At 48.0% G+C, this 11,428-nt stretch overlaps 1 protein-coding gene and 1 long non-coding RNA gene across 2 annotated transcripts in view; one reads left to right on the plus strand and one right to left on the minus strand.

Annotated features, from left to right (window-relative positions):
* Positions 1-6: 6 nt before the first annotated feature.
* Positions 7-1,102, minus strand: LOC105568909. The gene is made up of 3 exons (XR_001009456.1): positions 609-1,102; positions 339-520; positions 7-138 (listed from the first exon to the last, which is right to left on the minus strand). It is a non-coding gene; the product is annotated as an uncharacterized LOC105568909 (long non-coding RNA).
* Positions 1,103-1,496: 394 nt separating this feature from the next.
* LOC105568910 (probable phospholipid-transporting ATPase VD) overlaps positions 1,497-11,428 on the plus strand; it is a 24,102-nt gene continuing 14,170 nt past the window's right edge. Inside the window, exons 1-4 of the mRNA XM_012024977.1 lie at positions 1,497-1,885; positions 8,193-8,834; positions 10,183-10,362; positions 10,444-10,704. Of these exons, the coding sequence (XP_011880367.1) occupies positions 1,635-1,885; positions 8,193-8,834; positions 10,183-10,362; positions 10,444-10,704 (1,334 nt within the window). The 5' untranslated portion in view covers positions 1,497-1,634. The remainder of the gene's footprint in view (positions 1,886-8,192; positions 8,835-10,182; positions 10,363-10,443; positions 10,705-11,428) is intronic.

Raw genomic sequence — 11,428 nt, forward strand, 5'->3', positions numbered from 1 at the left:
AAAAATATTCAGAAAGAAAAGACACATGAGAAACGCGAGGAAGATACAAGAGACGCGATACAAGTAGAAAATTATGAGAAATTAAGGTTGTGGTCTGCTAGAAATGTTCGAAGTGTTTCCGTTCTTCTTCTATCTTTTCTGAAAGAAAAGAAAAGACGAGCACTTTGAAACATTTCAAGCGACAGCTTGACCGCAGCCCAGGGCTGCATTCAGATATTTACTGCCAGTACCGACAAGCTGTCAGTACCGGCAGTGAACATTGGAACGCAGCCTAGGACCAGAAAAAAGCAAGCGACAAGAGGATTGTAGAACAGAAGACGTAGGCAGATATTACGTACAAGATCGTAGAAGCGCTGCAGCATTATTTCCAATTGGGTGCTATTGAACGTGTCGACCTTCAGTATCGTTTCTAGGAGCTCGGCGAACGGCTGGAAGTACGGTATCAGCGTCGGCGACAACGGCTCCTCCAGCGCTGTCGAGACGATGCCGACACGCTGGCATTGCGGACATCGGTTCTCAACTGAAAGTCGCAAGGGTGAATAAGTACGCCGGAATCATGGAAAGCGAATCGCGCGAGGTTTACCTAGTCTCTCTCAAAGCTCACTTACCTTATCGCAGACAATTTTGGCAGGAGCTGTGGCCGCACTCTGTAACGTGGTACGGACGTTGCCCCCTGTACATCGGGGACAGGGGACAACGCCCGTACCACGTTACAGAGTGAAGCATTGGTTGCAGATTATCGAGTTCATTTGCGGTCTCGACATCTCGCTGAAAGTAAATTGTAACATTATGTAACTGTGATGAGACCGTCGGGCACGTATTACGGGACTCTTCGGAATGAATTACAATCGGAATCATTCAGACTTCCCCAACAAGTACAATAGGAATGTGGGAAATGATCGAAATAATTCCGATCGAAATCTGTCCCGAGAAATTCCGCGATACGTGCCCTTCGAGCGAATATCGGCAAGTCGTGTGCGAAATGACGATCGTTCGCGACTCGCTCGAATTGCACGCAGAGATGCAAGCTTTGATGCAAACGGAGATGCACACGGCCATGGTTGCGCTTGTGTGTGTGTGAGCACTGGTGAGCACCGAGTGTAGCACCTTTGATCTGGGCGTTCTCAATTTTCCGCCATGTTTTTATTATATCCAACAGTGTATCAACGGCTAAAAGTGCCTGGGCCCTTTTCAGGATCGTATCCAGGAAAGGCGCGTACGAACTAGCGTACATTATTTATTGTAAATGGAAATGGCCTATGAAAAAAATGTTCTAATAAAAGTAATTAATGTGATTACTTGCTCCAACGTATAAAAGTATTAACGCGTTATTCGTCAACACTGCAAATTTTTCAATGTCACACCGACTTTGCACTAACACACATACAAAAATCCTGTGATTGGTCATAATTAGAACATGTCGGATGCGCAGTACGGATCGGCGCGAACGTGAAACAAAAGAGCGAGTGGGCATACTGGTTATACTGTGGTACGAATGCGAATGGAGTTATGCTTTTCAGAACGTCTGGCGGGCACAAACATCGGCCCATTCTGATTACGGGCAGTTCGGTCTCCTTATACATTCTCCATGCTCTCTGGCATTAATATTTCTCTTCGATCTCGCGCGTCGCCAGATGTCGACGGCATCACCGGGCAAGCCGCGCGCGAATTCCGCGCTCACCTCCGCGGCGTGCTGGTCGGTCTGTCAGTCGGTTCGAGCCGTCGAGCGCGAGACGTTAGTACATTCACGACGACTGGGTGGACTGGATACTCTCGTCGGTCGTCGGGACCGTCGAGCGTGTCGGAGCAACGTCTGGCAACGCGCTCGCGCTTATCAGCCGCGGCGAATCGGCCGCGATAACGCGCTCGCGGTGAAAACGTCGAGGTGAGTCCGTCGATGCGCGCAATTTCGAAAGCGTCCGAAAAACGGGAACGCGAGAGATAAAGGGAAAAAGAAAAGGAATCTCCCGCGCGCGCGCCGATGCGTTCGACGATCGCGCGGCTCCGCGGAGAGGAGATCGCGGATACGTGAGATCGATTTTCGTCCGCCAGGTGTTCACCGTGCCCGTGATTCATCCTCCTCGCCGCGGACTTTCTCGACGCGCGCGCGGACGCGGCGAGATGTAAGTCTCCGACGCGTCGGGCCTGCCGACGAATTCGGGGCGGGAAAACGGGCCAGCCGCTCGCAACGAGGCCACGTGGACCACGTCCGGAGGAAGGAAAAATGTGAGATCTCTCCCTCCCCTGCCCCTTTCTTTTCGACCCTTCCGCGCGCTGCGCGGCTCGAATGCGAGCGCAAGCGCGCGTAGTCTCTTTCCTCGGTCCCTCCTCGAGACAACATCTTTCACGGGAAAGTCAGCCGCGTTTGCGGAACCACCGGTTTTCGACCGCCCACTCCCCCCCGGCGATCGCGCGACTTTGCCGCGGAAGCGGCGGATTCCCTCGGCTCGGGCAGGAGGGACGGTTTTGATTTCGGGAAGATCGCGATCGAGAAACGAGCGGGTGCGGCTTTTGAATCGAAAGGAGCGAACGACGGATCTATACCCGCGATATCACGCTGGACGGGTAGAATTTGGTCGACAGGAGGCGAGGAAGGACTCGACGCGATTTCCGGGATTTAAAGGACTCGGCCGTCGCGACGCGACGGAAAAGGCACGAACGCGGCAGGGAAAAGCTTACAGTTTGCAACGTCGTAAAGTAACGGTTAATTCGCCTCAATGCAATCGCGTAAAATCGCCGTTCTTAGGAAGAAGGCGGCATTCTTTCGCCGACGACCTGATCCCGGCAATTCCGCATTGCACGAGCGATCCCCTGGTCTGCAACGTGCTCTTTCCCCAAGGAGAAGCAAAAAGGTCAAGACGACGTCAGTTCGATGTCCCTTTGACCAAAATATGACACAGGTTTGACTAATATTACGTCAAACTCACGTCATCTTCACTTATCATTTTTTCCTTGGATCGCGTCTAGAAGTATTCTATTCTGTAGCCTTAAACGCATAAAAAAAAATTTGTGCAAGTTGTACATTATTAGGCTGGGTATTGCATTTGTCGCACGACAAGTTATTAGCAAGTTGTACAGTCGCGCATCGTCCACAAATTTTTTCAGCGTTTTTTCATTTGCTGAAATAAAACGGAATGTTTCTGGACGCAAAGAGCGCATTGTAGATTAGGCTTACAGGGAGGACAATGTTGTGACTCGCCGTGTAATTTAAAAGCGTAGGTATAAAGTCGTTAAAAATATACGGCGTTGAGTGCGATGAAACGAGGAATTACCGTGCATTACCGTGCAAAAGATACGATAAAGTAACGTATGGTGTAATAAAAGAGCGACGCGCACATCGTAAGACCGTGACAAATAACGATACAGATTGTTCCCCGTCTTATACCGCCACACCGGCAGGACATTCGTTTAGCTCCGCACCTTTTTAACTCGGCGACATTCGCTTCGCGTAAAATTGTCAGTCTTATTATTTCCCAAGAGGCGGCTCCCGTCGATTTATTTCGCTGACGGGGCGGTAATAATACGCGCGAGTAATATTACACGACTCCGGCCGAAAAGGAGGATCGATCCCGGGCTCTGGTGGAATTCCAGCGATTTTCGAGAACCGTAATCTCGTAATTTGTTCGTGTCGCGCACATCTGTCCCGCGGCTAACGATCGCGGTTAGCGCGCTTATCGCGACACGCTCGTTATCAGCAGTCCGATTGAAACGAGTGTCGAAGAAATTTCCATTATTACATACCTGAGTCACAGTCGAACACTAATGGCTCGCCTCTTAAGCAAGCGCTCGTGCAAGTCCGATAAGCGTAGAAAGTAAGAATTACCGGAGTGGCCTGAACCTAACGACTATTAATTAAAACTTTTCGACGGTCATTAGCTACATTTCGGTAATCCGACTGTTGTATAATTCATCGTGCTTCCGGCAGTAATATCTCGCTCTAAAGCGCGAACGCTATTCGAGTAAAATACGTTATTCTCGGGCGCTACGGGATATGTTTTAGGGACCCCATCTGGTTTCCGTTATGTTTTACACGAGAGACAGACAGACAGAGAGAGAGAGGGGGGGGGGAGAGATTCTGTTACACTCGTCGCGTTTATTTCAATCAACGCTGATCAGAAAAGTCACTCTTGCGTTAACTGGGGAAAGACGGATAAATCTTTTCATATTATCACATTAAATATCGCGATATCAAAGCGAAAACAAACTCGCGAGCTATTTCTCTGATGTTCGATTTTAGATCTCGCCCGGAACGACTTTGCCAGCTTCCGTCCAAATTCTTTGATAATTTAATTTCCTTCCGAGAAGATGACCATTTCGATTGCTCCTCCGAGGTCGATTGCTCCATCAGCTTCGAAAACGTTTTATTTCCGTCAGAAAAACTTGTTAGGTCGCCTAAAAGGTCCCGTCGATTTGTCAATCCCTCTTCCAAAGCGTTACGGGATTGTCGGAAAAAGCCGAAACGTCCCCGTTGGAAAGACAGAAACGTCGCGGGGAATCTTGCCCGACGCGCAGATGGGCCGACAATGGTCGCATTGTGTACGGACAGTCGACGCTCCTTGGACGATTTCGAAAAGTTAATCTCGGATAATGCAGAAAGAGCCTCGGCGATCGATCGGGGGCGCGACGTCGCAGTTTTCTTTAATAATCGCTCCAATCGTCCCGACGACAGGCGAACGACGCGATAAAGCGTGGCTAAGGGAGGCGCTCGCGAGTAAACGGGTGACCCAATTTAATAGCCGCTCGATTTTTTTCTACCCTTGATACTTGGTTTACATTCGGCCGGTAGCGATTTGCAGAGAGAAGGGTGCCCCGCGCCATCGATCGCGCGCACACCGGAATCTCGTTGATCGCGCCGCACGCACACGCGATCGCGCGATTGCGCTCATTAGCGCGTGCACGCGCGTGTACGCGTTGCGTACGCACCGTGGAACGACGAGCCGTGAACGCGTAGTACGCGTCCCGTGCTCGCTCCAACCTGAATTAGATGTTATCCGCGTCTGTTATCAGCGCAAATTAAAAAGTAAACGTAACAAGAGCCGCGCAATCTGGACGCTCTTCCGGCGAAACAATTTTAAAAAACGATAGAAAAAATCGAGTTTCACCGAAACACAAGTTTCAGACATGTCCGCAACGTTGTGCAATGTATTTTGAACCGTGGAAAGTTTTAAGCCTTTGTTATACATCGTGCTGTATCGAGATAAGTATCTTTACGTTTACACAGCACATTTTGATATAGCGCTGCTTCGTGTAAGAAAAATAACGTCACCCGATGGAGCCCGAGAGATAGATGGTCCGGATAAGGATCAGCGCGGTTGGTAGGAAATCGTCCGAGATCGGAACAAACAATGTCGTTCAATCGAAAAGCTGCTCGATCTACGGCTTCTACGTATCTACAAGCTCGTCAGACGCGTTCGTTTAAATGCTGTTCGCGCCGCACCTGTTCAAATCGAAGCTCGAGCCGCTCCGAGACCTTTAATGGCCGCGTTCAGCAGACACAACTGTTGAGTGAGCGCTCAACGATTTCTTAATATGATTGGCTGGATCTAAAAGTATTAACCAATCATACCGAGCGCTCACTCAACAGTTGTGTCTGCTGAACGCGGCCAACGCCAATAAGAGATCAGGCAGGGGAAAGACGGGCGCGTATCCTTTGTGCAAAGATCGCGGTATCGATCGCTTATCGGCAAGTCGCGAAATGTATTTTTGTGCTTATCAGTCACGCAAATGAACGATAAGCATTCGGCGATACACTTTCCAAACACGGGGTGCGCCGTATCTGACTAATTCCATTCGCCTCGCACGGCAAATACGGGCACGCGAGCTGCCCTTCGAAGGGTATCGGCACGCGGATTATTTTCGAGAGCGAGAGAGCCTATCGGGATTGATGACGCGCCGATTTCGAAATGGCGTCTGAAAATAACGCGGCATTTCCGCGAACGCCCCAAGTCCCCGCCTCTCGCACACTTTGCAGCGAAAGATTTTCCCTCTGGCCGACGTGCGCGCTGCACTTTTTTTTTTGTAGAGATGGTTTACTTTGGTTATCTATACAGGATATCCGATAGGCGGTTCCCCACACATGGTGCTTTCCACGATCCGCGTTGCGCCGAGGAACCCCGCTGTATATCTCCTTTTATCCGACAAGAGTGCGAAATTGTACTTGATCTCGCCACTGCCGGACCATAAATCTCGGGCGGCTGTACCCGGATTTCGAGTCTAATGTCGAATAAATGACATTAGAGCCCGTCGCGCTTGTTTTGCGACATTATCAGATGTTCTCGCCGAGTCGCCAATTATCTGCAAGTTACACAAAATACCGGCGTGTCGCGTTACTAATAAATCAGGCGGGAATCAATGAATGATGTATTCTATAACTGATAGAGGTTGCAAAGGAACGTCTGGCCGATAAGATCGATTTACATAGTTAAGTAATTATTTACAAAGGTTCGACGAACGCCCGCGACACGTGGATACGTGGCATCTGATTATGATATATGAATATGAATGATTATGAATATGATATATGAGTTGCAAACGACCAACGTATCTTCAAGCGGATGTTGCAATGTGCCGATTTTCCACGTTTATTTTCGACGAAGCGGCTATTAATGGCCTATCAACGTTTTGCACGCTCGCGCCGATAGAAAGCTTAGATAAAATTTTGTTATCATCCTCACGCTGAATCTGACATCAAACGTCACGTGTAGTCTAAAGTACCATTCATTCTTTACAAAAATATAGAAAGTACGTACATGTAAAAATTGATTAACATATCGATACTTAAAAAAGGATCAGTGAAATTCATAAGGCTCTTGTGTGGTAAATACCGTAAGTAAAAAAATTCGAAGGAATTGAGGCTTAAAGAGCCGTGACAGGATGTTGGTGTCTATTCTCAGCCAGTCTTAAAAATAGACCTAAGAAAAATCACTTAATTACGACGTCGTCTTTAACGCGTCGCGGTATGAAAATCCGGTGTCGAGCACGCGATTGCGTCAAATTCGCGATTGTATTTGCGTCTTCTGTTTGGAAGAAACACGCGGCGATGCACGTACGATTCTTATTCCGGATACGCTTAAGTGCGAATAATTCGTCAGTTGCGGAAATAAACAAACGCCTGGCGAGAAGAATAATGCGAGCCAACGAAAGTTTCCAGTCAAACGGCTGCGCTGGAAAAACGTACCCCGCACGTACTGTCGGAGCAAGGGCGTGCGAAGGCGAATTATCTTTCTAGCGCGATCGAAGAAGATTGAATACCTGTTATCGTATCGATCCCGCAAATTCTGATTACGATACAATTTCATCTATCGTCGCGGACAAAGGTGTGGCGCAATATTACATCGGCGGGTTAGACCGTACAATCAATTACCAGATGCGATAATCTTTCACGCGAGTCTAACATTCTAGTTAATGACGTCAATCACGTGCTACCGTTATCGGTATCGATAACAGGGCTCAGAAATTGTGCAAGTCCTAAATTCTAAACATTTAAACTCAAGTCCCCAAGGATATCTTGTGTCAGTACACGGAGAGAATTCTCTCCTAAAATTTACCCTGAAAATCGTGGGACAACGTGACATTTTGAACAACTTTATGAGTTTTTAAAACTTTACCATACATTTCACTAGTAAAATTGCTAGTGTATGTATGGTAAAATTTCAAACAACTCTCATAAAATTCTTTGAAACGCCGCGTTGTCCCACGATTACAATACATTCAAGATAAAAGAAAATTCTCTCCGTGTATTAACAATGGCTGTGTTCTCCAGAAGTTAGCGCTTAATAAGCGCTTTATGCTGATTGGATAGATCTAGAAGAATAGCTCTATTTCAGCACAGATCTGAAAGTATAATCCAATGAACGCAAAGCGCTTAGCAAGCGCTAACTTCTGCTGGACACAGGCAATGCTTTGATAATTGATAACGAAATGTAGTTTATAAACTGTACAAAATTGCAAAATCTATGACAAATATCTACAACTTATGGTACGCAAAAAATAAGAAGCATTATCTTATTCGATAATTATAATCTCCGCTCAAAATCTCCTCTCCTCCGTTAATCACTAGACCTATATATAAAAATAAATTAAGGCTGTTGAAGGCACATAAGAATATCAATCGGTTGTTGCCATGATCTGGAAAATTGAGCTCCGCGCTTGTTACGTATGTCACACGATCCACGAGTTCTGTTCTCGCGTAGATGTGCCAGCATGTCCGAGGACGACGCGCAGGAAGCAGCCAGCGAGGAGATCGAGAGACAGGGGTCTCTCTATGTGTTCCCGGGCGCGGGCCGCCCGAGCTGCGCGACGACGTCGTCGTCGTCGTCGTCGATCTCGACGACGCCCCTCCAGCCGGCTTCGCTGTCGTTCCTCCACGGTGGCTCGACCACTGCGAGCACGACGATGACGACCAGCGTCACGACGACGATGACGAGCACGTCGAAAAACAGCAACGGCGACGAGGACGAGGACGCGGTAGAGGAGGTCAACTCGCCGGCCAGGAGGACAGCCTTCCCGAGAACGCACACGAGATCGGCGAGCCACGGCGGCGTCCTGGCGGATGGCACGACCGGATGGCAGACCTACGGCTCCATCCTGGGTCCGTTGACGGCGGTGGGAAGCGCCACGTCCGCTGGTCGGCCGTCGGCGTTGAAGAAGCCCGGTCACCAGAGAGCCTTCAGCCAGGGTCAGGTAGCGGACGTGACGCAATCAGCCGTAACGGGCCACCACCGTGTCGGCTCCAGAACGGACTTTATCCTGCCGCCGGGCCACAGGGAGGACGGCAGGCCGCCCACTGCCGGCAGGATGCCTTCCTTTCGCGGCCATTCCCGTCAAGCGTCCAGGTACGAGGCGACAAAATGATTTATCACCGTTCCGAGTGATAAGGATTATCGGATAACGAAATAATAGTGCAGCAACCGACAATAGATAGCAGTCCGCGGAACTGACGTTACAGTTACACATGAAATTTAAAGATACGATCTACTTATTCGATCAATGTTTTCTCGATAAACGATTCGATCTGACTACCAGCCACAAGTATTAATCTCCAAAGCCTTATAAGAGATAAGGCTTTACATTACAATATGAGAAAAAAGATAAAATTGTTTGAAAAATTATCGGGTGCAAGAAAACAAAAGATATGATCTTACATGGAAATCTCTTTAAGTTGCCAGTAATAAATAACAATAATGAAGCTTTTAGTCGACATTAACCGGCCAATGTTTTAATACAGAAAATTTATTGCGAAAAATAGTGTCTCTCCCAAAGGAAAGTCTTTCCGTATCAACACCCGCAGAAAAAAATTTCTGCATGGATCCAATGCTATTACACTTGAATGTATCATAAAGTAGGATCGATATAGCGCCAATCATATTTATTATAGAGAAAGGAATATTTGAATCTTAAATGAACAATTCTAAGAAAAAAAGAATAAGGTGATAGTATGTGTCGTCTTTTGTCGAATATCGTCGTGCCAACTTCGTGCGTTGTAAGACGGAGGGAAAATTTATTCCAAACGCAGGAATACATAAACTTACATTTATATAAGTCAATCTTTTTTAATTCGATAGAGGGGAATAAGAATTATTGATTTTATTTTGATATTGTCTTATTTTTTATACTAAATGAGGTTGTGAGAAATGTAAATGCGTCAAGAATATTTTTTGTCTTACAATTAGTAACAGAAATCCTTTCTGAGGGTGAATCTTCAGAAGATTTGGACTTAGCAATGGCGTCCATGTTGGGGAAAGAGGGGAAGGGGACAGGGATACTTAAAAATCGTGTATCAACATGAGTACGCAGAATCGGTGCGTTTAAAGTTGAAAAGTAGACGCGAAGACAACATCTTTATACTGTTATTGTGACAAATGTTGCATACCTCAGTGGTCGAAGTGGTGAGACGCCGACCTAGAGGGTAGGGAAGTCCAGGTTCAAACCCTGGCTGAAGTAATATTTTTCGCAATAAATTTTCTGTATTAAAACATTGGCCGGTTAATGTCGAAAGCTTGATTACATGATCTTACCTCCTCTGAATTATGGGAAAAATTTACATTTTAATATCGATCGCTCCGACATGAGACTTCAAGTTATAATCTAAATTTACCGAACGCATGGCCTTACCGTGTCGCGATATGTTTTGCGCGCTCGGTTCGTAGAAAGCAGGGTGTTGATGGCGCAGACTGTTTGCAGATCGGAGTCTATCTATACGATAAGACGTAGCGTCGCGCCCCCGTGGTGGAGGAGACTATGGGCCCATTGTTTCGGCCCGCTGCCAGAGGAACCCCGTTTAAGGACAATAGTGCCGAATCACTTGGTCCCGCCGAAGACTCCGAAGAGTCAGCATCCCAACGGGGACAGGATGGACAACAGGTGAGGACGAGGAGGACGCGACCGCGCGACCTCGCATCGATCCGTCCGTAGTCTTACGCATCTCGCACGGTTCCTTCTCAGGGTACGCACAACCAAGTACACGGCGCTGAGCTTCCTACCTCGTAACCTGCTGGAGCAGTTCCACCGCGTGGCCAATCTGTACTTCATCTTCATCGTGCTGCTCAACTGGGTGCCGGCTATCAACGCGTTCGGCAAGGAGGTCGCGATGATCCCCGTGGTGTTCGTTCTGGGTGTCACGGCGCTTAAGGACTTCTTCGAAGATCGCCGGCGACTCGCCAGTGACCGGCGTGTGAACAATTCCACCTGCCGCGTCTACGTTAGGTGAGTGCAACATTGCCAGCCGTGCAGTACACGGTTGTGAGTATAGCGTACGGATCGTCTACGGCCCCTCGCGGAGAGGGAAACTCCGCGGAAAAGCAGCGGTAGAGATAACTTGAGTTTTACGAGTATCGTAAAAAGAGCCGATATATAAAATTACGCGTGTCTATTTGCGAATTGCGTATGGAGTTCAGTGAGAAACATCGGCGAATCGATCGAAAAGCGTACAACGCGTCCATTGTTATAAGAGCTATTAAAAGAATAATGAAATCTGAATTAGTAAGCGCAGAAAGCTCCGCTTTGTTTTTGTTTTACATCTAATAACGAAACACTATTTTACCGCCGTGCATTGTGCACGGGGGAGCTTCGCGACGAGCGAAAAGTTGAACAAGGACATTTAATTTTTCAACCGGTGCCGGCCTTGCGCTCGTTTATCCTCGTATCGCCGCCGCGAGCTGTCACTTGAGTTAGAATCCTTGCGGCAACGGAATCCGATAGATCGATTCCAATAAGACCGACAATTCCAGATATGTAGGCCACGTACACGCGAGCGCGCGCGAGCGAGCGAACGGTCGGCGTGCATCGCGGTCGAACGCGGTGAAGAAAGTGTCCCGTACCGTTCTTTCTCCACCGAGACCCCGCGGCACCGCACGTTCGTACGCACGATACGACGTTCTAATTCGTACGCGTCGTTTCAACGTTGTTTACGTTTAATCGCCGTGCGGAC

The sequence above is a fragment of the Vollenhovia emeryi genome, unplaced genomic scaffold, assembly GCF_000949405.1.
Source record: "Vollenhovia emeryi isolate VEMERY1.0 unplaced genomic scaffold, V.emery_V1.0 DF939127.1, whole genome shotgun sequence".
Taxonomy (NCBI): domain Eukaryota; kingdom Metazoa; phylum Arthropoda; class Insecta; order Hymenoptera; family Formicidae; genus Vollenhovia; species Vollenhovia emeryi.